Here is a 26,546-nt window from a genome sequence, read left to right on the forward strand (position 1 = left end):
TCCTTAATAAGTGCGTTTAGCATTTCAACTTAAACTACACTAACATTGCAGGGATGCTTCTCCAATATGCAGGGGTGCATACTGGAGGAGATCTTCAGGACTGTAGTTTTACTTGAAAGTAAAGAAGTAGGTTTACTTGAAACTCATTCACCTAGCAGTAAATAAAGGACTTCCTTCTTTCCTGTCTGCCCATCACACCATTTTCTGAAGTGTATAGGCTACCACTGCTTGTTGATCTTACTGTCAGCGTATGTATTTTTCGCTGCCATCGCAAGTGCTTGTTTCGACTTGGCAGACTCTGAAGCCTGACCCTAAGTCAACCGACAACCAAGCCGACCACTGCATGTGGGGGTGTCTGGCGTCGGAGGTCTGGTGCACAAGTACACGGTTTGCTCATGACATGCTTTCTTTAGACAAGCCGGCCAAAACAAAACAAGAATGTGTCAGGGCTTTGGCTCACAAGCCTCCATTAATCATAAGCTCCAAGGGGCCTTGGGTACGTTGCTACCATCTAGTCAGCCATCTTTGATCAATGAAGAAACGAAATGCCGTATTCTTAGATCAAGACACTGCAGGGCTAACATACTTGTTTAAATAATTATTCAGCTTGCTGTTGGTAGCTCCCGAAATGAAATACAATGACTTTGGATAGGTTTACCCTCGTAAATGAAAGCACGGCCCCAGCTGAAGCAAAGCATCCCCTTCCCATTACTTGCAAATGTAAAACAAAGTGATAGATGAACAAATTGGCGAAGGTTGAAAGGGAGGGGGCGAAGTGCTACACTCACTTCTAGTCATTTTGAACTGGAGGGACAGAGTTTTGGAATGTTTCTTAGGGAAAGCTGGTTTCTCTTCCCACCCCAGCACAACCCTATCTTTCCTTTTAAACTCTCTTAGCAGAAGGTTTTCATCACTCTCACCATAATGCGTTACTGACACATTTCTGGAATGAAGCTTGATCCACTGAATCAGACCCTAAATTGCCATCTGCTTTTAGCTGCTTTCCCTACTTTTTGAGAGCCATTAACAACATAAAAACACGCTGGCTCCTCGTTCCAAAGAAAACGCCCAGAAAACAGACACAGCCATTATCATGAAGATCTATCTAACAGATAAAAGAAGCTGCTTCGGCTCTGAATGTTTGTTTACCAATAACAAGCCGGCTTTGCTTTCTGCAAAGCTACTGAAGCCATGCCTCGGGCACATGTCAGCCGTGGCACATCACTCCCACAAGTGACATTTCATTGGCTCAGCCATCTGTGCATGTTCTGGGCAGGATCTGCCCCGTGCCCTGTGTGTGGATGTCTATGAACACTTTGGGCAGGCAGAAAGGCAGGAGCAGCAAACCAAACTGAAAGCAAGGGTGTGACTTTGGCCACATTCACATCACAGATTCAAAACACTGTGATGCTATGTACTGTGAATCCACGGCTTCCCCCAAAGAATCATGGGAGCTGTAGTTTAAGGGTTCTGAGGGCTGTTAGGACACCGCTGTTCCCCTCACAAAGCTACACTTCTTAGAGTTCTCTGTGAAGAGGGATTGACTGTTAAGTCACTTTGTGTTCTCAAAGTGGGAAAGGGATCTCCTAGCTACTGTCAGCAACCTTAACAAATTACAGCTCCCATAATTAATTTGGGGGAAGCTATGGCTGTTTAAAGTGGCATCATAGTATTTTAAATGTATGGTGTGAATGCGGCCTTGTCTCATGGTGTACTCTCCTCTTCATTGCCACGAGCAGAGCATGGGGTGGAGGAACATGTCCGCAATATACACTGAAAGGCACATTGGGAAAGGTGGAGTTGTTGTTTTTGCTGTGCCTCACTTTATTTGGTGACAAGAATTTTTGAGGTGTTCTTGTGATAGTCCTACAAACACAACTAGTCGCAGTAACAATGAATGCACCAAATGGACTCCATTTTGCTAGTCATTAGCACCCTGTTTTGCTAGTTTGTATTGTTCTTATTATCTCCATCACTGTCCTTCTGAGGCCAACCAGCATTTACAGAGCAACTTACAAAAGAATTACAAAAACAGCACAGGATAAGTATTCCAATCAAGGTTTAAAAACTTTAAAAGCCTGATAAAATAATGAAAGTTTTTGTCTAGTACTGAAATGATGGCGAACCTCCCTGGAGAGGACAGTCCATAGGTTGGTCAACAGTACCAGAAAGGTTCTCCTGGGTTGCTAATCACCCTGCTTCTGATGGAGGGTCACCCAAAGAAGAACCCCAAATATAGATCTCAGCACACAGGAGGAGTCTTGATACAGGAGAAGATGGTTCAAGAAATACCATGTGGGGCTTTAAAGTTAAGCTCAAGAGCTTTGAACTGAGCTCAGAATGAAACAGAGATGCAATGAAGCTGTTTCAAAACAATTGTGATGTGATCCCACCTCCTGGTCCTTGTCAGCAGTTTTGAAGCCCCACTGCGGACTAACTGGAGTTTCCGGGCCATCTTCAAGGGCAGCCCCTTGTAGACTGCACTGCAGTAATCAAAGATTACTCTCTGAATGCTAAAAATCTATGATAGCCCCCAAAGTAAAAGCACAGCCTCAATGAACAGCAGTAGCCTGCATGCAACTAATAGAAAAGTAACGTGCATTTATAATGCAAGAGAGTAGGCATGTGGAAAATGTGATGGTAGTGCATCTATATTTATACTGTATTTATACAGTAATACCTCCGCGGACATCGGCCTTGTCTAGCGTCCATTCCGGCGAAGGTCTGCGGCAAACCAGGAAGTACTGGAGCGCGTTACTTCCGGGTTTGCCGCTTGCACATGCGCAGAAGCGCTAAATCCCGGCCACAAAACGAGGAACGACTGTATTTTAGTTTGAGAATCACCAGAAACTATGTACTTTGAAATAGACGCACATCCTTCTTTCCACGAAAAGGGAAGGCATGAGAAGTGACATTCTTTTGTGGTTTTTTGGTATATATTTGTTCTTGCAGTAGGAAAGCTAAGACAAGAAGCTGCAGGAAACCTCAGAGATGCCCATTAGATGTTGGGGCCAGTGAACTCAAGAAGATGATTTGGGCTGAGTACACAACACACATTTGAAGCACACGGCTGCCCTCAAACAAAGCACCTTGGAACTATACTTTCCCCCTCACAACTACAATTCCCTTAACCCCTTAGCACCCTTAACAAACTATAGTTTCAGGATTCTTTGCAGGGAGTCATGTGCTCACATGTGCTTTAAATGTTTGGTGTGCATGCACTCAGTCCTTCTATTCAAAGCACATTTCTGGGAAGTCGATATCTCGCAGACTTTGAATGGAAAGAATACCTGCAGCTTTAGAGCAGAAGAAAGCAGTTTTAGAGCATTTGTCTACTTTAAATCACAGAAGAAAAAGAGCTCCTCAGGGGGGATTTTAGACTAAAAAGTTCAGATCTGTGGGGGGAAATGTTTTTGTTAAAGGAAAATGATTGGGAGAAATGGGGAGGGGATCCCCATCCTTCAGCAGGAACACTATGACCCTTCTTGAATTTGACAGTGTCTTCTGAACCAATAGTATTTATGCGGGATTCTTAATTTATCCAGAAAACTTCCTGACAAACATAACGCCAGGTTGTTTCAATATTTCTAAAGTTCACAGCAGGCAAGAAGGGAAAAAAGTGGCAATTCTGTTGGAACAGATGTAATAACAAGGTCCCTGCCCCTCTGAATAGATTCATCATGTAGGGATGGTGAGCTTGTGGCTTCCAGAGGTTGATGGACTTCAACAACAATCAGCCTTAGCCAGTCTGGGCACTTGTCGGGGGTGATGGTTCTGGGAGTCCCACAACATCTGGAGGGCCATGTGTTCATGATGCAAGGGGTCAGGAATGTGTGTAGAAGAAATTGAGGCTGTAGAAGTCTAGTGAGAAGGTGTTGAGGGAAGGTGTTGAGGGAGGCAGACAGATGACTTAGAGGGTAAGAACATCAGAGAAGAGCCTAGGCTGTGACTGCGAGGTCACATCTATGCCTTACTTTTAAAGCGTTCTTATACCACTTGAAAGTCCCATGGACTGCAAGAAGATCAAACCTATCCATTCTGAAGGAAATCAGCCCTGAGTGCTCATTGGAAGGACAGGTCCTGAAGCTGAGGCTCCAGTACTTTGGCCACCTCATGAGAAGAGAAGACAGAAGAGAAGAAGAGAAGATGGAGGGCACAAGGAGAAGGGGACGACAGAGAACGAGATGATTGGACAGTGTTCTCGAAGCCACCAACATGAGTCTGACCAAACTGCGGGAGGCAGTGGAAGACAGGAGTGCCTGGCGTACTCTGGTCCATGGGGTCACGAAGAGTCAGACACGACTAAACAACTAAAGAAACAACATACCACTTTGACAGTCAGGACTTTCTCCCAAAGAATCCTGGGAACTGGAGTTTGTTAAGGGTGTTGGGTATTGTAGCTCTGTGAGCAGTCTCCCAACAACTCTCAGCATCCTTAAGAAAGTGCAGTTCCCAGGATTCTTTGGGGGACAGCCATGACTGTTAAAGCGGCATAAGAACGCTTTAAATGTGTGGCGTGGCTGTGACTGTGACTGAAAATGCAGGCAAATAGGTAGGCGGAAAGGAGCAGCCGGACAAGGGATGCCCAAGTGGGGTTGGATGGTTTGAGGGGGAGAAGTGGGAAAGATGTTTTAGCAATTCATTGGAAGAGGAGAAAGAAATGGGATGAGGGAACGGTTGGGTGTGACTGAATATCCTTGATTTGGGCAAGGAGCAGGAGCAGCTTACTGAATATAACATAAAATTATGTGTTTGCCACATTCTGTAGGACAAATGGGAAAAGAATCCCATGAACGGCTTGAAAATGTACCGGTAGTGGTTTACTGGAGTGGTCTAATGATAAAGGGAGCCACCAGTTTTAAAGGCCAGCATAGGTAGAACGGCTAACTGTTATCAATTGTTTAGTTTTATGGCCGAAAAGGAAATTCATATCCATAGCGGTAAAAACAGCCAGAGTATGCCTAAATAAATAAATATATCATGCAGTCCACATCTAAAATAATTATAATGCAATCCACAGCTGAATGTGAACAGGGCCCCTTTGCTCTAAAAGAGATAAATATATATTTCCGGCCCCTTTGTGCATTCTTTGGTTTAGTGGATAATTTTTCTTTAGTGTTGTCTTTACTGAATCTTATAATTGTCACAGGAAGCTTTAAAAAAGTGTTTAGCTTAGGAATAACAATGAAAAAAACAACGGCACATTCTCCCTTTGGGGTTTGAAGTAGCTTTCACAGAATTAAATCTAAGATCTGAATGTACAAGAATGCAATGAGAAGCATCCAGATAAAATAAAACACTGGATGCAGCTAGCGATGCTACAGAAATGCCTGTGGCCTAGGGAGAAAAGCCTGCAGGGAACCAGGAAGGGCAAAGTCGTTTTTAAGGCTAAAAGTCAGCATGTCTATTTTAGGCCAAAAGAATAAAAAAACAATAGTGAGCGTTAAACTCCATGGCAGTTGATATGATCATAGAAGCTTTTCCTTTTCACACAAATGAAACATCCGGAATAGAGCAGTGATTAACATTGTGCTCCGGAAGATTAGAAAGACAACTAGCTGTCATGGAAGGCTTCTAGCAAGGGTAGTCAATGTGGTGCCCTCCACATGGTTGGCCAACAGCTGCCACCATGCCTGACCATTGGCCATGCTGTTGGAGGCAGACTGGAGTCCAGCAACCTCTGGAAAGCACTATGTTGGCCCCTCCTGGTGTAGAGCAGGGGTTCCCAACAAAATTTTTTCGAGGACCCCTCATCGAGCCGCTATTGTGACAAGGACCCCCATTAATTCCTAATCCTAAATCTAATTCATAATTCCTAATCTAATTTTTCCAGTAAGCTTAACACTGATCTTGGAAGGGTTAGGTTCAAGGGACGCCGACGATTTAGGTTCAATGGACACTGACAAGATCAGTTCGAGAGTCACTGACTTACTTGCTTGAACATCAAATGCATTATCTTCATCTGTAGGCCTTTGTCGTTTTAACGAACCACTTTTTAACCAACGGTCCATTTTTAACTACGCGAACTGTAGCTTCTGCGAAAAACAACGCTTTGTTTACAAACACTACTGTTTTGCAAAGAGGCAGCGCGCGCCAGGGAGGAGGGAGGGGAATGGAGAAGACAGGGTACCTGTGCAGTAGCGCACAAATGAAGCCAACGCGCGCAAAGCATCTTGGGGAGGTGAGCGTTTAGAATGCGCGCGCTGCCTCTTTGCAAAACAGTAGTGTTTGTAAAGCGCCACCTAACGGCATACAGCAGAACTACTGCCTCTATCTAATTCTAGTTTTGCGCTAGACTCTGCTCATGCAGGAAGCGGCCAAAACAAAAAATCTGTTATCATACGAAATATATTTAATATATTTTTTATTCTAATAGCATCTTGCGGACCCCTCTGGCATAGCTCGCGGACCCCTGGGGGTCCGCGGACCACCTGTTGGGAACCACTGGTGTAGAGGATGCACCAGTCAGGAAACTACGGCAATACGTTTACTGTCTCATTCCAACAAGAGCAAAACAGGAAACTCCTGGCTGCACCCAGGTTCAACCAAGTCCAGTGCCACCTAGTGGCTGAACGGTATAACTTAACACTGTTCACACAACAGACAGCGGCAAAGTGTTAGCAGAAGGTAACTGCAGTTGTATTGGTGATGAAAAGACATGCATAGAGAGAGCAGCAACAGGGGGGGAATTGAGGGAAATGAGGCTGCAAAATCACAGGCTTTACAGCTTTGACTTGTGTGTAAAGTTATGCCAACCCATATTGTGATGGGCTTGCCATTATTATTTTCCTTAAAAAAAAATGATTGGGTGTTTCACCCCCCCGAAAGGGAACATGAGAACATAACTCCATTTAACAAACATTTTCCTCCTCTCCCAAGTCACAGAATTCTATGGGAAAATATTATTCCAAAGCTTCAGATGTGAGTCCGGTGGATACTCAACAGAACCTCATTTCCCCGTAGGAATCTCTGAGAATGGCACAGACTGTATCACTTGCTCAGCATTCAAAATGGGTTGCTGCATTGGCTTTCGTCCTGTATATCCGCTAGTCATTGCGTAGATTGAGCTGAATTTGCATGAATAGGTTTCCCTATTCCCACATTTCTCCAAGAATGACTGGTGGAAGTAAGTACGAAGCTGCTGGGAGGGAGGCGAAGACATCAGAGTCTGGATCTGGTCTGCAGAACTCATGTCTATTTCTGTGTGCAAAGAAGTTTACATCTGTTTACAGTTTCAAACTTCTATGTATATTTCAGCTATTTCTAAACTCCTATTCTAACATGGAGCGCCCAGGACCTTGGTGTCACACACACTGTTTGGTTAATTGTGTAAACCTCGGCCTGCCCCGCTCACCCCTGTAGGCTTGAAGAAATTCTCTCGAGTTGCATGTGTCATTTATTAATTGCCTATCTTTAGGAAGCTAGAGGCTGCATAGATATCAGACATTTAAAGCAAGTTTCCCCCCTACCCAAGAATTCTGGGAACTGTAGTATGCAAAGGGTGTTGGGAATTGCAGCTGTTGCTGGTAAACTACAGTTCCCAAGCTTCTTTGGAGCCATGGACAGGATGTGCTGTAAATGTGTGTGCACAGCCTTTAGCACGGACCAGGCTTATTAGTGCAAGACCAATACTTGGCATTTACTTGAGAGTTGCACCAGTTCAAATAAGTTCAGAATCTGTTCTAGCTGGCTATAGAAACTAATTTCCTTTCATGGTCCAGCCAATCAAGGATGTTAACATTCCTTTAAACTAAAATAATGCCGAGGCTTATCACCCAAGAGAGTCCTCAGCATGTGCCTGTTTCTTACCATTTTTCACAATCCCACATATAACAAGTCTAGGGACCTTCAGCTGGATCCAAAGAATAAAGGAGCCCGCATATGGTTCACATGCTTTCCATAATAAAAGAGAACCCTGCAGGGCTATTAGGGAGCAGCTGAATGGTCTTTTTAGGCTATATTAACACAGTCCTTTTTTTTTTTTTTTTACTGTTTCCTCGCAGCTCTTTAAGAACCACAAGCTTCCCTTTCATGGCAGGAAGCTGTTTACACAGGGCGAAAGTGTTCTCCTTTTGGATTCTTCAGCGCCTGTGATACCATTGAAATGGATTCAGCTTTCTGTGGTTCAAAGCTAATAAAAATAAAAAGGCCAGTGTTGCGAGCCAACACCTGCGTGTCAGCTGTGCACCTGCGGACTGGTGTCAGAGCACATTGGGAAGCTTAGAGAGTTTACTCACATTCTCAAAGTGAGCTGCCGTGTGCTTAATACTGAAATCTCTTCACTCTGGAATCCTTACACAAGGGCCGGTGGTGGCTGAACAATAATAGGCAAAAGAGCATGCATTGAAGAGTACAATAAATTACTCTCCTGAAAGCATGGTGTAGCATTTGTGGCGCTGGCAGGGAGGATCGATGTGGCAAAGAGCCTGGGCTATTAGGTTTGGACCTGGGAAAAAACCAGATGCAAATCTCTCCGCATAACTGTCTCTCAGCATAACTTACCTCATAGAATTCCTGTGAGGCACTTATAGCACAATCCTATACATGTATTCCCATAGAGTTCAATAGGGCTTATTCCCCTGAAAGTGGGTATAGGATTTCATCGTAAAGCACTGCTCTGAGGTGGTGTAGATAAGGGCAGGAGAAGAATGAACCAAGGGCCATGACTAAGACTGTCCCACTATCCCTCTTGATTTATCTTCTGCGCCAACTCAGGCAGAAATGCAGCAGGTGCAACCACTAGTTGGATTTCAGCTTCTTGCAAAACTGCTTAGGGACACAGAACCAGGGGCAAAAGGCAAGCAGATTTTGGGTGGAGTCGTTGAGGCAGCCATTTACACTTTGAACTTGTTGAGAAGAATTGATTCCATTAGCGTGCAGACGGCCACTAAGAGAGAATTTATTATGCAACTTCATCCTCCTGGGGGATTGCCGAGCTGCCTAAAAGCAGGCCTATTTATGAAAGCCATGGTTGCAGTAGATGTTGGTGAGAACCGGAGATTTGCTTGCCTGGGGGATGATCCAGAGAAAATGGATGGATGAAACTCTGCAAGTGTACGGGGGAGCTGTGAGGCATTTAGTTAGGAATTTATAGTAACAGGAGTTTTGTGGGTGGCTGTGGGGTGTTCTCTTCGGTGAAACTGCCATGTTATCTGTTCCTTGTGGTATCTGTTGTATGCAGATAAAAAGAACTTGACGCAGGGTAATCTGGACTGTGTGTTCTTTGAGGTATGATATTCTAAAATAAGGACACTTCCGTTAAATTAAAAGATGTCTTGGGAATTGGAGAGCAGCTGTGTGATGGTATAAGATGTCTAAAATGATGGGCAGCCTTTGTATATTGGTGTGTGTGTGTGTGTGTGTGTGTGTGTGTGTGTGTGTGTGTGTGTGTTTGTGTTTGGCTATAGTGTGGGGCAGATGAGGGGTTTGCATTATTGTTGTCCAGACTTTTCTTGTTTTGTTTTTGAAGGCTTCTTTAGAGTGTGGGACTTGTATGATGATGCCAAGAGTAGTTTATCATTAACTTTAAAAGAGCAAATTTGGATTTTATGCAGTGCGCCTGACAATACAACCTTTATTTAAAAATGAGCATTTTGAGACTATGCTTGCTAATGGCTAATTTTGCAGCACAATGACCCCACTTGTATTGCCGGTAGCTTGGAGAGCTTGGTGTGAGAGTGAGTGAAGAAGCCTATAAATCACCATCTAACCCACTGAGATATTGAAAGAGTTTTTCCACCCAGTTTTGCAACTTGGCTATTAGAGCTTTGGTGCTTAGTGGGTGAGCACACTTTTCCATATGTGTGCTTTGCAAAAGATCTTCTGTTGAGGTCTGCATTAATAGCCAAAGGCATCATTTCCTGTTTTGTATCCCTTCCAAACAGCGGTGGTCACAAATAATTCTATTTCTGGTGGACTCCAGGCAGCAGCCCCTTGCTTCTAATGTGCTAAAGCTGCTAAACTGAATTACAGCCGTCTTTATCTTGTACATCTTTGGTTTCCTGGGGGTGCAAAAAGCTCACGAGAGGCAACAAATAAACAAATAAAACTTTCCTCTCTCCTACTGGGATGTGGTTAGAAGATCTGAGTTGCTGGAGTTGGGAATTCCAGGTATTGAGAGCCTCCAGACAGGCCTCAGTGGGAAGCGAAAGCTTGCTCAACGTTCTGGGTTACTCTCAGGCCTTTTTTTCTTTATATAAAAAAAACACTTTAAAACCAAGAAGCCCCACCCTTCCCCTCTCTTTTGTGCAGTGGTGTAGCTGGACTGTTTGTGCTGAACTCCAGGGCTGCAAAGGGCCTCCCAGAGGGTGCCATATGATAGTACCAGTGACAAACAGTTCTGGAACCAGCACCGGGGCTGGGATCAGCATGCCAAAGCCCCCCTGGGGTTAATGCAGGTCATATCAGCTTCCACCCTCCCCTCTCCCCGCATTTTAAGGTTAGGTTGGTTAGTTTTACTATGTACAGCCCGTTTTTCTATTAAAACAACACTCAAAAGTGGCTTACAACATAAAGGAGCAAAAATACAATGTGAAATGTAGTAGGTAAAGCTACATACGTATTCAATATCAAGAGCGATAATTTATTCCAGCTGCTGATCATCTTGCTGTCCTCAGCAGAGCAGACATCTCCGCAAAATACCACCCCAAATTACTGTCCCCCCACCCCCAACATCTACTCAAAGGAATCCACCCCCCAAGATACCAGCCCTTCCCATCTGTGGTCTCCCTTGGGCCACTTTGGACCTTGCCTGGCCTGTCAATCTGGCTCCCCTCCATCCTACACTCTACCAGCATCCTCTCCTCCAGCACCTCAAATGTCAACATTTATTAGTTTGGACACAGCTGGCCAGGCACATATATGGTTACGGGTGTTCATTTATTATTATTTTTACTTTTAAATAGATATATTACCCCTTTTCTATAACAAAAGGGTGCTTATTCCTAAGGTAAATGCATTTTCCATCAGAGAAGTAGAAGCAAACTCCATATTGTTCTCATTGGGAAGATGGCGCCATGACATAAGTTACTTTAAACCTGCTCCTTGCTCATTCCAGAATGGTAGCAGACAATGTGTTTCCATATAACATATCATGGTGTATTGTTTCTATCTGTTATTTCCCCCCCCCCCTCTTCCTAATACAGATTTCCCATATATTTTCTCAATCTCTATCTTCATGTTAGTATGGTATATCTACACTAAAATTAATTCAAAATATTAATTAAAACTGCAAAACTGCACATGCTTAGAGTTTTGAAAAAACAATATTGTTCTAACATACTATGAATATTAATGGAGGGGAGAGAAAAGTTTGTTTTGCAGCTTGCAAGTGAAGTAGTACAGACAACCTCTAAGGGGTGGGGTGGGGAAGTAAGAGCATAAGTTGAAGAGTAAATGTTTATTACTTGTCCAGTAATGTTGTTTGAAATGATGAGTTTAACTGTTCCAGTTTGTAGTGCACTCTTGGGGTATGTATGGAAGGTTTGTCTGAAGGATTTTGGTTAGGCTTAAATGCCGGTTCGATTCATCTGCTTAATTAAGGAATGTGTTGCTAGGTTCATTTCCCACAGTCTGGTCTTGTTCTTACTCGTGGCGGTATTATTTGGTCAGTTTTAGGAGAGAATAAAAATCTTACTTATGTATGATGATGCTCCGTCAGCCTAAATGATGCATGTTTAGATTTTTCTCACTTTGCTGAATGTTTTTCACAACTCCAGAATCCGTTTCACCAGGATGAGAAAGCCTAGGTGCTATATATCTGCAGATAACTACTGTATCTGGAAATGGTGCTATATTTTACCTCTTTCAAGACAGTCATGCAGAATTCATGATTGCTATGTTTTTAGTGGCTGGCAGAGTAGGGTTGGCATCCATTTCTTACCTGGCTTTCAATCTGTTGCGCCCAGTACTGCACCCCCATCGCACCAGTGATCTAAACCTCCACTGGCTTGTTGCTATACTCATTTGTAAGAAAGGCTTGGGAGTAAACCCTGTGGAAAAATCAGTACCCATTGCCTTTCTTTGGGAGAAGAGAAGGCTAAGGAGTTAACCCTACACAAATCTGGAATGGAGTCCCTAAGGTGGTTGGGTGGTGCCTTGTACATTTATTTTCGGCAACTACTGCAGCCAAGCTGGTGCCAATTGTATTGATCTGCTTTCCTTTGGACCACATCAGTGAAGCCGGGGGGGGGGGGAGGTGTGTGTCTAGTTGTCCTGGCAGCCCAGGACCTCCATCCACACTGTCCAGGATTGCACCCCAGAGAGGTCACTTTGGTGCTGCTAATGCAGCAAAAACAACATGAGGTCAGCAGTTACGAGATACCGGTCTCTGCATCCACAACAGGCGCTGTGATTCTACAGCGGTTTGACTTCACCCCCAGAGGCGCACTCCATTGTCTTTCAGGACAGATGGATGCCAACAGATATCTCTTCCTCCCCACCAGCCTTCCTCTTCAGAAATTGTTTTTTTTTCTGTGCCAAACTTTGAAAGAAGGTTGAAAGAGGCAGGAAAATAAGTGAGGTGGGGTTGCAGAGCTATTTCCCTTTGGAAGAAAGCACTTCAGATTCTGCATGCAGATAAACCTTTCAAAAAAGGCATCTTGCTATTTTCATTTGCTCTGGACGACTAGTGATACATCAAAAGTTGCTCATCTGACTCAATTACCTCTCTGCAGGAGGTCCCAAGAACATCAGATATAAGTGTATTAATGGAGCACTCCCTTTGAAACTTTCCATTAATGCTCATGGAATTGTTATGTCACCGGCAAGCTGTAGACAAGCCCTTAACTTGTGAGGATGTGGTATGCAAAAAGAATAGCATTGCTTTTATTGTAAATTCTGCCACTTTGTCTGTGTCATATCATATTGTGTTATAATAGTTTTCTTCTTCTTCTTCTTCTTCTTCTTCTTCTTCTTCTTCTTCTTCTTCTTCTTCTTCTTCTTCTTCTTCTTCTTCTTCTTCTTCTTCTTCTATATTCGATTAGAAACTTGTATTAATTTTATGTAAAGTGCCTTGCATAATTTTGTTTTATGTAAAGTGCCTTGCATTATTTGTAAATAATAACATTTAAAACCAGGTTCTGGGGAATCTGAGGCTTGGAGGAGCCACAAAGCTTAATAACCTGCCAATGTCTGTTGCGCAGCCCCACCCCCAAATATTGCCTACAAGCAATATTAACTTCCATCTACATACCGTAGTAGGGTTGTGCATCCTGAACAGAATGTGGCCGATTCAACATTTAACCAGAACAAGTTCAGATGCAGGGCAGGTTCAGATGCAGGGTGTCACTGAAGACGCAGAAATGAGCAGAAAAGTACATTCTTAAAGGAAAACAGCATATACAAGCAGAGAGGTCTCAGGCAGAGCCAGCCTCTATAATGGAGCATCTATTCCCTCCTTCTCTGCTTCATCAGCTGAGTCTGAGCTGCTTTCCACATCTGGCCCCTCTTGCTCACTAAAGCCTGTTGCTTCTTCAGCATCCAACCATTCATCCCCTCCCCTCCCCCTCTGATCTGTCCAATGTCTCACCACCACTCCTCTGGCTCTCAGGCTTCCCCGGGGGGGGGGGGTTCCCAGGCTGGCGTCTTTCACCACTCCTCCTCATCCAGCCAGTCCTTGCTATCAGGCACCCCCTGGTTCACTGGGGTGTGACCCACCTGGAGTGATCTGGGGCTGTCAAAAAGGGGGAGGTCACTTGGTAGGGGCAGGAGCAGAAAACAGTGCAGTCCAAGACTCCTGCATTCCTTGTTTCCTTCTCTACCACTCTCATCTCATTGCCATTGACAACATGTGGTACATAGAAAACTTTCTCGAACACATGGTTGTTGTAACATCAAAAGCAACAGTTTGTCCCAACAGTAGCAATTTATGGAAATATCGAGCGTTGGATTTGGAGAATTAAAATACATTTTGGGGTCTTCTTGCCCTCTGTTCTGTCAAAGTTTCTGACATGGAGAAATCATAGTACCAATCAAGTTGAGATGTTAAATACACATTTTCATTTAAAACATACATTTATTTAAAAGAAGAAGAAGAAGAAGAAGAAGAAGAAGAAGAAGAAGAAGAAGAAGAAGAAGAAGAAGAAGTTAGTACATAGCAGCTACTTGATATCTAATGTTCACTTCTACATGACTTGCAGTCAAAACCCTATGGAATTAACTAATATTTCTATATTTTATTTTCATCAGGTGGTTGGTGTGGCACAAGCAATCAACAAGAAGTCTGGTGGTGGAGGAATATTCACTGAGCAAGATGAGAAGGTATAAATGATTAGCTTCTCCTCACTTTCCATTACAGCAAAGCTACTTCAAGTGCCTTCACCATCTGAGGTGGGGCAGGTAGCTTCTAGGGAAAGGGCCAACTAGGTGGTAGCACCCTGGCTGTGGAGTTCTTCCCCCAGGGAGGCTCACCTGCTGCCTGCTTTGATGTCATTTAAGCACCATGCTGAAAACAGTTGGTTTTGGAAAATTCTGCTGGACATTAGTACCAACTGGATTCTTTTGACTTACCTGCTGTTGGACTAAGTGGCTCCTTGTATATTCTGAATTTTGTAATTTGCTTGTCTCTTTATTTTTGCACACTTCTTTGCTATTAAGGATGAAAAGCAGGGCATAAATGTTTTTCTTTAAAGAAAGTTTTCTTGTAATATTAATATTCTGTAAGCTACTTGGAAACTTGTTAGAAAGTGGAGAATCACTCAATGAAACAGTAAATAAATAAGAGTTACAGGAACTAATTAATATTTCTTTCAGTGACCATGTGAACAGCACAAAAGTAAACCACTTTTCTACTGACAACAGTGTGGGAGTAAATTAATGCAGTTTGGAAGCATTCAGACATTCAGAAATTGTGTTCAAAAGAAGTACACCACTCATATATATTCTAATGTGAGTGGTCTATACATTAATTAAAACAAAATAAATAAGCATTCTATGTAACAGAGCTTAGAAATTCAACAATTTCTTTCAACTATAGACTCATAGAAGTTGCTGGTATACACAGATAATTTAATTTCCTCTCTGTTTACATGAGTTTATTCTGGATTGTTTAGTCTGCTTGAACATAGCACTAGAGCCTCAAAGTATTGGTATTCATCCAATGAAGACAAAAGTCAGTGTTTCTTCACATGTTGCATAGTTAAAACTCTGGAATAGGCTTCCCCAAAATGTAGTGATGTCAGCTTAGATAGTGTTAAAGGGGGATAAGACAAATCCATGAAGGATAAAGGCTGTCAGTAGCTTTATTATGCCTCCTGGATCAGAGGAAACATGCCTCTGAAAACCCGTTGCTTGGAAACAACAGCAGGAGTACAGGCGGTGACCATTTTGCACATGTCCAATTGATGCACGGCCGCCGCCACACAGGTCCTTTTGGACCCGGAAGAGAGCTGAATGTGGGCGTAACAGAGCAGATTATGTCCACTCCACTAATGTGCACGGGGGCAAGGGACAGAACTCCCCCACAAAATGGCTGCTTCCTGTTATGCTATTGCTCTCATGTCCTGCTTGTGGGCTTCCCAGAAGCATCTGGTTGGTTGGTCAGTGTGAGGAAACAAGATGCTAGGCTAGATAGGCCTTCCTCTAATCCGGGGTAGTCAACCTTTTTATACCTACCGCCTACTAATGCATCCTTCTTGATGGTAAAATTTCTTTACTGCCCACCAGTGCTTGATGGAAGGAGGATTCAGCATGTGCCGTAGAACCCCCTATTGCCCACCTAGAATGCTGAAATGCCCACTAGTGGGCGGTAGGGACCAGATTGACAACCCCTGCTCTAATCCATCTTGGCACTTTTGATGTACTTATGTACAGAAATCACTCATTTATGAGCTTCTTATTCTTCTTATTTATTAAATTTGTATACCGCCCTTCATTTGTAAATCTCAGAGCAGTTTTTATGATGAACTATGATTGTACCATCTTTATATCTATTCACTGTTAAATCTTCCAATACTTCCCCAGTCCAACTCCCCCAGATGCAGTTGGACTACAACTTCCATCGTCCCAAGTGCTGGCTGGAGTTGTTGGAAGTTGTAGTCCATAATATTGAGAGGGGACCAGTTTGGGAAAGGCTGCTATGCTACTAGCTGACAAACATTGGCAATAGCAGGATAAGAATTCATTCATCCTGTCTAAATGGAATGTGTGACGAACATCTGCAGGACATCAGAAGTAATATGTTTCCTAAACAAAAATGGCTCACAAGTTTGCTATGTAAGCAAAATTTGATTCCTACTTTTAAAACACATGATTTATTGTATGATAGGTGGCTATACCATGTGTTCAGTATTTAAGGCTGACGTAACTTTTGGTGTGTGTGGGTTCCCCAGAACTACTTATTAAGGAATACTTTTTTCATGACAAAATAGAGATAAATATTGCATGGGTTGTGCTCAAGAATGCACTTATTCATGAATAAATACCTTGATGTCAGTGATACTTCTTAAGTAAGCTGTGGTTAGAAGCGAGACACATGTTTCCAAAACAAATGCAGGACTCCTGGCAACTGCTGACTAGCAGAACAATTTTATGTATAATTGTCAAAAAATAATCTCAGACACTCTTTGATAGCATCTGTAGATTGTTTTTATTATTACTCAGGGAAGGAGGCTCCTTATTTTATTTGCTTTGGACCAAGTTGATGAGGGTCTCTGTAAGACGTTGTACACTTAATATTGCACATAAGACATTCCATTGTCCAACTCTGGTTTTGTGTTTGCAAGAATTGACCACAAATCTTTACCACTGGGGATATGGTCACAGGTAGAATTGGGTATTTTCGGACAGTATATAAACAACACTCATTGCTACTAAAGCAGGGTTCTTGGGAACAGAAAATAACAACTCTTCAAGCCATATCCAAGCATTTGGAGTGCTGTTAGAAACAAGAAAACACAAGAGCATTTCAAAATGTAAATAACTATTTGGGGAATCTGATATATAAGTCTGTACATGTTGTCCCTTCTTTGGGATTGTTGGCAGATACTGAAGATAAATGGCAACGAGCAGAGAAGTAATCTCACAATGGTTAGGATTGCCAGCGTGTTTTATGGAAATGTTAAGAGTCAATATAAACCAATAGAGAGGAAAGCACCTAGAGCAAGCAAGACAATTTTCTGTCCAATTTGAAACCTGCCCTCCCAGCTTTTGTGTTAGTAGAATTTAGCCCAATACTTTCTGGTCCTTATCTATATTGTGCTGTTACAGAGATTAGTTGACTATCTCCCAGCCATCTCAATATTCAGCCCACCAATTCAATTAACTTAGTATTATCTGTTTTTTAGGATTTTGCTGCATACCTGGCTTTTTGTGGAATTGTTCTTCACAATGCTCAGCTGTATGAGACGTCCCTACTGGAAAACAGACGCAACCAGGTGAGCCTAAAAAGTCATTATCCCATCTATCTATCTATCTATCTATCTATCTATCTATCTATCTATCTATCTATCTATCTATCATCTCTAGCATCTCTTGCATAATGTATGGCTTGGAGTTGTGGGCAGAATCAGTGTGGGAGCCTGTCCATGTGGCCTTGATTTGGCTCGTATAGTCTTGGGCTTTCCTCTATTTGCTTTATATCCCACCTTTTCTTCCAAAGAGCACAAGGTGGCATACATGGGTCTCCAACTCCCCATTCAACTCCCATAACAACCCTGTATGGTAGGTTGGGCTGAAACATAGCTGTCAAGTTTTCCCTATTCAGCATAAGGGAATTTCCCTTTTTTAAAAAAAGGGAGAACTTGACTGCTATGGGCTGAAAGGCAGTGACTGGCCCAAGGTGAACTTCATGGCTGCATGGGGATTTGAACCCTGCTCTCCCAGGTCCTTGTCTGACACTGACCACTATACCAAACTGGCTCTCTGCTACTTCAAATAGCTAGAGACATTAGGGTTGAACCGGGGACTTTGTGCATGCAGAGCATGTGCTCTCCCCACTGAGCCAAAGGCCTTATATGAACATGTAGATTGTAGCCAACATAAAAATGCCTCGATGGGCAGTGGTGAGATGTAACTAAAGAAATAAAGAGTTGAGAGGTTTCAAATGCTTGGGGGTGGGGGGAAGTAGAAAAGAAAGGAAGGTAAATTCAGAGCATCTTCCCCCTCCCCCCGCCACTCTAATTTTCCTGACGTTGGGGTGAGTTGGAGCTTGAACAAGCCCTGATCCTGCGTCTTCTGTAAACTCACTCAGACTCTGAGGCTCCTCCACATGTATTAATAGGGTGTTTACTGTATCTGGTGAATCAGAGTTGGTCTCTCTCAGTATGTTTCTAAGGGTGTGTCCTCTAGCCATGTGCTTTGTTGGAGGGTTATTTATATTCCGCCACTGTTTACGGAGGGAAGTATCTAGGCCCACCTCTGGCAGTGTGTGTGTGGGGAAAATCAGTATGAATAAAATAGGAGGGCCGTGCTCCTAAGCTTGACAGTGGGATGGGATTTCAAAATTGCTTGCAAAAGGGGTGTAAACGTCTCAGCCCAGCTCCACAATGTGGCACTGCATGGCTGTTGTTTTTTCAAGCAGGGTCCTAGTTTGCCAAATTGAGAATTCCACCCCACATACACACCCACCCACCCACTGCAAAGCTTACAGTGGGGCATTGTGGGAGAAATCAAGGTTGTGTTGACACGATGAGCCAAAACATCCAAAGACGCGAGTCCCCACTGGGTTAAGAATGTACCTGACCCAAAATTTCTATTGCAGAAGATGAATGAATGATGTCTCTGTCTTGAGTAGACAGGAAGTAGAAAGCATGGGTAGCCAAGTAGCTAATTTGAAAACTTTTTTATGTTAAATATTTATCGGTTTAACCAAAGGATATCACCAAAAGAAAAGGCAGGGGAAACTGTAAAAGAAGTAGGTTAAAAAAAAACTTGTGGGGTGAAACATTTCTTCAGTTATGCTCCATTATTATTATTATTATTATTATTATTTGGTTCTGTTATGTCTTGGGTTCTGCTATGATTGTCTTCCAGCAAGGTTCCTGATAAGGGGTTTTGTGTGAATGAAAAATGCTTATGATTCTTCGATTAAAAATATATATAAAAATAGATGATTGGCATCATGTGTTGTTTGGTCCTGAGACTTTCATCTCCATTAAAAAAAGGGGGGGGGAATCTCACTGCATAATAATTAAATTTGTATCTGCCTTGCTTTCCATCAAAAAATTTCCAACATTAATATATCTTTCTTTTCTTTTTCCTTGTAGGTTCTCCTCGATCTTGCCAGCTTAATATTTGAAGAGCAGCAATCTTTAGAAGTAATTTTGAAGAAGATAGCTGCCACCATAATCACCTTTATGCAGGTGCAGAAATGCACCATTTTCATAGTGGATGAAGACAGCTCAGTAAGTACAGAACCTGACTGCTTTTCAAGGAAAGAAGGTTCTTAGGCAACCCTTAGATGCTTTAGAGCCAGAACTCTGCTTCCCATAATCAGCACTGGAAGCCCATCTTTTGCAATTGCGTTCAATGACCATATGCCTACAAGGAACAACAATGGACTAGATCCCTGGATTGCAGCCACTGAAAGAGCAGAGTGCAGTGGTTGTTGTGCACCCTGCACATTTTGTGCACCCTGCAATTTTAAATTTTTTAATCTGTCTCCCATGTTCTCATAGTGACTGAGAACAAAAACAACAACAATAGTATACATACAATAAATCGATAAAACACAAAATCAGCACAACGCATTTAAGAAGGAACAGATTAAAAGGCCTGCAAACATAAAAAGGGTGTTTGGTTAATGCTGAAATGGCATCAAGGGTGCAGGCACCTGAGGAGAGCATTCCATGTTTGGGGTGCCACCTAGCACATCTCACCTGGTGAGGACACCTGGAGAAGGGACTCGAAGATGCCCTTTGGGTTTAGAGAGGAGCATATGGTCCCTGATTACAACCCATGAAGAAATTTAAGGCAGTCACATATGAAAATGAAAATATCTTCAGTATTTGAGGCAGTATGCCTCTGAATATCAGTTGCTGGAAGTATCTGCCTGTTGCCTTCCCATGGACATCTGGTTGGCCACAGAATGCTGGACTAGATGAGCCTTTGGTCTGATCCAACTGGGCTTTTATGTTCTTATGCCTTACAACATGGTAACCATGAGACAGAAGCAACTTGCTGCTGTCCTTGAATAAATTAATTAATTGAGTGCTATGAAATACAGATAATTCCATTTATATATACTAACTAAGCTGAAACTCTGTTCTCATTTTTAGGATCCATTTTCCAGCGTCTTTCACATGGAATCTGAGGAATTAGAAAATTCAAGTGAGACGCACAAAAGGTAAAAATGGACCTCAAATTACGATTGCCCCAGACACATGGGCAAGACAGAAAATGCAGTGCTTTCTGCTTTCATATCACCAGAAACTTTACACAAAGCTGCAGATATGAAATAATGCACAAGAATACACCTCTTGTGCATTCCGCTAATTTCAGAGGAGCTTGTGCAGAAGATAACCCCTGAAGGTTGCACTCCTCTTTGCTCAGAAATTCAGCACTACCAGACAGAATGGCTGTACGTGTTCTGTACACTTTTCTTTTTAAAAGCTCCTTCATTGCTTTACAAAAAGGGATTGAAAATTAGTGGCTCCATTCTACTTCTGGTGGGTGCATAAACAAAGTCCGCGATGAGGAGAGTGGGATAGAGGAGATATGAAAGAGGATGCTTGCCTTCATGTATGAGCAAGAGGAGAAGGGATCATATCAAGATGAAGATGGTTCATCATTTTGTTGGCTTATCTTCTCCTCTTAGTGCTGCAGTGTATTTGCCAGGCGAGTCCCCCACCATTGTTTGCTTGATATAGTTCTAAACTAGATGCAGAGATGGTGAATTGCAAGCAACAGGTAGAAGGGATTTCCTGCAACAGTCACTCCAAAAACAGTTATTTAGACCAGGGTTGGCTAACCTGTGGCCCTCTAGAAGTTGTTGGACTACAACGCGTATCATCCCTGACTACTGACCATGCTGGCTGGGGCAAACAGGAATTGGAGTTCAACAACATTTAGAGGACTTTAAGTTAGTCAGCCAGCCCTGATGAAAGCTCATGCTGATGCTGCTGGTGCTCAAACTGTGCTCAGACTAATGGGGATTGTCTGTGTGCCACTTCTGAGGGTCAGGTGGGTCAAATCTACACCTAGAGTGTCCTCATAATGTTGGCCTGGAAGCAACTCGATACAAGAAACAACAGACATATGGAAAGACACAATGAACATTTTGAAAGCTTAATTCAACTCAACCTTTATTAAAAGCTTTTATCCAACCCATGTGGTGAAAACGTTGACCTATTTTCACTATTGAAATTGGCTTAATTCTGCTGATGTTCATGGGACTTGGGCTGCTATTCCAAGCACCCTTCCCTTGGCAATTTCCTTCAAAATCAATGGGCCTGCCAATTAATTCTGTAGATTAGAACAAAGATGCGTGCCAGCTAGATTGAGTAGTATGTGACATAGAAATTCATCTTACAGAGAGGGTTATAGGCCACAGCTTTCTAGAAGGGCACAATATCCAAGTCATTACATTTGCCTAATAAAATACATGCAGAGTTCTTAACGAGGAATCTTGGCACAGAGTCTTTGCAGATGTTGCACTAAAGAAGGTGGTCCAAGTGGAAAACAGCCCCTAATGCTAACAAGGCATAGTCTCTGGCAAGTTTGTTCGGAGATGTTTTGAAATTGTTGGTAAACACATTTATCTCCTTAACCATAAAAGACCCCCAAAAGCTTCACTTTCCAGTACAGCATTATGCATGATGATCTGGTCAATGCAAAAATCTTCTGAGTATGTATAGGCAAAGACTGAGTCTTCAGCAAATAGAGTGGCAACAGTGGGAGGGGAGGGAATATAATGTAATTACTACTTGGGAAAGATTTATTCTATATCTGATTGGAAGAAGGAAATGTTATATCACAGTACAGCAAATACAATGCAAGACATGTGCATTCAGCTCTGAAAAGCATATTTTAACATGAACTTTCAAAAGTGTTGAGAACATTCATAAGGGTTCCATCTGCTCTGTGTTATTTGTGAAGCAAATTTGTTTTTGTTTTACAAACATGCCAAAATTCCAAGTGCAAATTATTAAATCTGATTTTAGAAACACCTCTCCCTTCTTGCATGCTTTTCATTCTTCAACATTAGTTCCTTTTTTTACCTTTGATACACATTATGTTTGATGTTTTTCTATTTTAAAAAAACCTGTAGCACCTTCTTGTTGTTTAGTCATTTAGTTGTGTCCGACTCTTCGTTACTCCATGGACCAGAGCACGCCAGGCACTCCTGTCTTCCACTGCCTCCCGCAGTTCCGTCAGACTCATGTTGGTAGCTTCAAGAACACTGTCCAACCACCTTGTCCTCTGTCGTCCCCTTCTCCTAGTGCCCTCAATCTTTCCCAACATCAGGGTCTTTTCCAGGGAGTCTTCTCTTCTCATTAGGTGGCCAACGTATTGGAGCCTCAGCTTCAGCATCTGTCCTTCCAGTAAGCATTCACTGTAGCACCTTACCACTCATTATCTTCCCATTGTATTCCTTTGAACATCCTTCATTGATTGCTCAAGACCTGCCATCCACTGTCCATGCTGTAGCACTTCTTTTTCTTTTGAAACATAGACTGCATGAATAATCTCTTTTTGATATTACTGTTAGCATAGAGCAGCCTTCCCTAAAGTAGTTTTTCACTCCAGCTTCCAGCAGCTCCAACTAGCATGGCCAGTAGTCAAAGATGATGGAAGCTGTAGTTCAGCAACACCTTGAGGGCAGACATCTTGTGGAAGTCTAGAGAAGTATTAGAGAATTGAATGGTGAATGGTTGTAACAGGTGAATGGATGTAATGATAGCCCCAGAATAGTTTAGAGAAGCAGATATATGGAGAGCTCCAGTTGCTATTATCTGGATGTGTGATTCCGAGGTACAATAATAAGAAAAATTCTGCCCTGGGGGAAAAGCAGTTTATCTAAGGCATGTATGCATTGCTTTGCTAATGCCATTTATTGTGTATCAGTTTTGAGCTTTTTAGTGGAGGTGTAATTCCACTATGTATTTAATAAATTAAATATAATGAAAATAAGCCATTTTAAAATAAAATGTACATGCTAGCCAATACTGGCTTTTCTTTCAGTTGTAAATATGAAAAAATGAAAAAAGCAGAGGAGGTTTAAGCACCACATCTGAAAGCAGCTGCTCCCTCACACTCTGCTCATGTGAACTTTGTTTACATGGTTCAGTTCAGGTTAACAATAGGCTTTTCTTGAGCTAAAGCCCAAGAGCCACAGTCTTTAGGGTCAATGGAATAACAATACCTGAATCCTTTGGCAGGGAGATTTATTTGAAGGACAGTGTTCAGAGATGGATTAACAGAGGGACTGAAAGACAATCAGACAGACAGACAGACAGACAGACAGACAGACAGACAGACAGACAGACAGACAAACCAGATAAATCCAGTTCTGGTTGGATGCCTTTTTATTGACAATTGAGCATGTTACTTAAGCAAATTACCGGGAAATGGCACGTTGAGTGTGTGCTGGAGAAAGCGTTATGCCTACAAAAAAACCTCAGATTTCAAGTGTGGTATTTGAATGTCCAAAGCTGCCTTGGGAACTTAACTTCATCTCTAGCGTACAAAAACATGCATTAAACTTGCTTTGTTGAACATTAATGTTGATCATTAGATGCCATAATTGACAAAGTCCCAAGTGAGGTTTTCAATGCCCCATCGATTGAGTTTCAGTTTCTGCAGGTTGATGACATTGATGGGGTGCTTGCGAGTATGTTCCCAACAATGTGCCCTTCAGATCCTCCCCTTCGTGGCTGATTAAAGCTGTTGTGGGGAGAATGATTGGGTGGGTTCAGGTTATGCTGAACACATCTCTGTGGGGGAGGGCTTGCTGGCCACCTGAAGGAGGCAATAGTATGGCCACTTCTGGGGGAAAAAACCATACTGGACCCAATGGTATTTAACAACCACCACCCTGTTGCAAATGCAGTCGTTCCTCCGCTTACGTATCCCTCTGGTTACGTAAACTTCAGGATACGTAAGCGGCAAACCCGGAAGTATATTTCTGGGTTTTTGCCACACACGCATGCGCAGAAGCAGTCTCTCTGGTTGCGAAAACCTTGGGATCCGGCTGGACCTCCGGAACGGATCCCGTCCGCAACCGGAGGTACCATTGTACCCTCTTGGGGGGCATAGTACATGAGAGGGCCATGGTCAAGCAGCTACTGGTGTTCCTGGAGGAAACTGGTTATTCAAACCCATTCCAATCTGGTTCAGACCTGAATTTACAAACAAGTGGTACATAAATTATATGAAAATGAATAAAACAATTTAGAGTTTTTGAGCAAGGTGTCATCAGTATTCTGGTGATACCCAACTCTGGTTCTCTGTGACATCTGTTTGACCTAGTGTCTGGATGCAGTGGTAGGCTAGATACGGCCTAAAAAAACTAAGCCTGAATTCTACCAATGCGGAGGGTCTGTGGGTGACTGGTTCCTAAGTCTGGGAAGTGGGTAAGCTGCCTGCCCTGGATGCATTCACACTCTCCTTGAAGAAGCATGAGTGCAGTTAGGGGCTGCTCCTGGATCCAGCTCTGTCACTGGAGACTCAGGTGTCCTTGGTGACGAGGAGTGCCTTTTACTAACTTCACTTGGTAAGACAGCTGTGGCCACTCCTGGACTGGGATAGCTTGACCACAATTGTCCATGTGTTGGTACCTCACAGTTGAATTACTGCAATGCACTCTATGTAGGGCTCCCCTTGGGGTTTGTCTGGAAGCTGCCCTAGCGCAGAATGTGACAGCTAGGTTGCTTGTGGGGGCAAACTACTGCCAGAATGGAACATCTTGCTTGCTTGCACTGGCTGCCATCTGTTACCAGGCCAGCTCCAATTTGTTGGTACTAACATATAAGGCCATATACAGCTCAGAACCAGATTACTTGAGAAAGTGCCTTATTCCTTATATACCCAGTAGATCCCTGCAGTCTGTGAAAGCTCATTCTGCAGTAACTTGAAGCAGGGTTTCTGTTCTGTGGAATAACACCCTTGTTGAAATAATGAGAGGCACCCACTTTCCGGAAACAAATGAAGACATTTTTGTCCCAACACATTTCCCCAGCTGGATAAATGGGTCTTTGCCAGGAGTATCTATTTTGTATTGTTTATGTTTTGCTTCAAACGTATCAGTTGGTTTTGGGTTTTTTGCTGTTTTTATGTAGATGTTGATCAATAACTGAATAATAACAATGAGGAGGTTGGTGCAGAGAAATTACTCTGTTTCTTCTTGCTCCAACAGAAACTATGATACAAACCAAATTAATTATATGTATGCTCAATACGTGAAGAATACCATGGAGCCTCTTAACATTTCAGATATTCGCCAAGACAAAAGATTTCCTTGGACAGTAAGTAAATGTAAATCTAGATTTTGACCTTACCAATAGAAAATGCACGGCTTTTGTACATGCAGTTCAATTACAGAAGATTTTGTACGATGGCCCCTCTAGGGTCATTCTTGCATTAAAATAGTTTCAAGAGGCATAATCACACTAGCCCTCAACACCTGCTTCAGTCCCCACTCTGCAGATGTCTACATCTTTCATGGGACTGTACCTGTCTATCCTGATGGCAATTGCTCTCTGTCTGGCCCATTTCCTACCATTTTGTACATGGCCCAGGAAGGCAAAGCTCTGATATGATTTCAGTTACAAAGACTACTGCTCGCTGATGAGTTCAGGGCAGACCAGTTATGCACTGATTTGCTGTGTGATGGATCATGGACTAGACTTTTTGATAGCTATCCTTTGAATTGTTTAATGGACTGTTGTTTTTCAATAGATTGGCATTCTGTGTTTTTAATTGTTTATTGCATTGCTCTGATTATTACTGTATTGTGGATTTGTTGTTTTTGCTGCCCCCCTCTATTACTGTTACATTTTAACAGTTTCCATGTAATGCCTCAAACATTTTATATGGAATGTTATATGGAATATGAGATAACCAATGTGGTTAGGGTGTGGGATCAGTACTTGGGAAACCCAGGTTCAAATCCCCACTGCCCTGTGTAAGTCACTGGGTGACCTTGGACCAACTTAATGCAGCTCATTGATAAAACAGTGGTGTAAAGAACCACATGCATCATCATGAACAGCATGAGAATGTTGGTATATAAATGTAGGGAATAGACCCGGGGGAGGCAACCTAAGGCCCGTGGGCCGGATGCGGCCCAATCGCCTTCTCAATCTGGCTCGCGGATGGTTCGGGAATCAGCATGTTTTTACATGAGTAGAATGTGTCCTTTTATTTAAAATGCATCTCTGGGTTATTTGTGGGGCATAGGAATTTGTTCATTCCCCCCCCCCCAAAAAAATATAGTCCGGTACACCACATAGTCTGGGAGATGGTGGACCAGCCCATGGCTGAAAAAGGTTGCTGACCCCTGGAATAGACAGATGTAATTGACACTGGCAACTATTGACTAGTTTTGGTTTATCTTCTGGATGCTCCCCTTTCACTTTTACTGGGCTCCACAAATCTTTACTACTGTTGGT

The 26,546-nt window shown here is 42.7% G+C and overlaps 1 protein-coding gene across 14 annotated transcripts in view; it reads left to right on the forward strand.

The window, feature by feature from the left end:
* The window catches only part of PDE5A (phosphodiesterase 5A), a 78,276-nt gene that overhangs the window by 27,871 nt on the left and 23,859 nt on the right, over positions 1 to 26,546 (forward strand). For all 14 annotated transcript variants that reach the window (XM_035111539.3, XM_060278567.2, XM_088660390.1 and 11 more), the window contains exons 4-8: positions 14,188 to 14,259; positions 17,283 to 17,372; positions 19,203 to 19,340; positions 20,214 to 20,281; positions 25,292 to 25,400. In XM_035111539.3, coding sequence (XP_034967430.1) covers positions 14,188 to 14,259; positions 17,283 to 17,372; positions 19,203 to 19,340; positions 20,214 to 20,281; positions 25,292 to 25,400 — 477 coding nt within the window. The remainder of the gene's footprint in view (positions 1 to 14,187; positions 14,260 to 17,282; positions 17,373 to 19,202; positions 19,341 to 20,213; positions 20,282 to 25,291; positions 25,401 to 26,546) is intronic.

This window comes from Zootoca vivipara, chromosome Z1, assembly GCF_965207765.1.
Source record: "Zootoca vivipara chromosome Z1, rZooViv2.hap1.1, whole genome shotgun sequence".
NCBI lineage: Eukaryota > Metazoa > Chordata > Lepidosauria > Squamata > Lacertidae > Zootoca > Zootoca vivipara.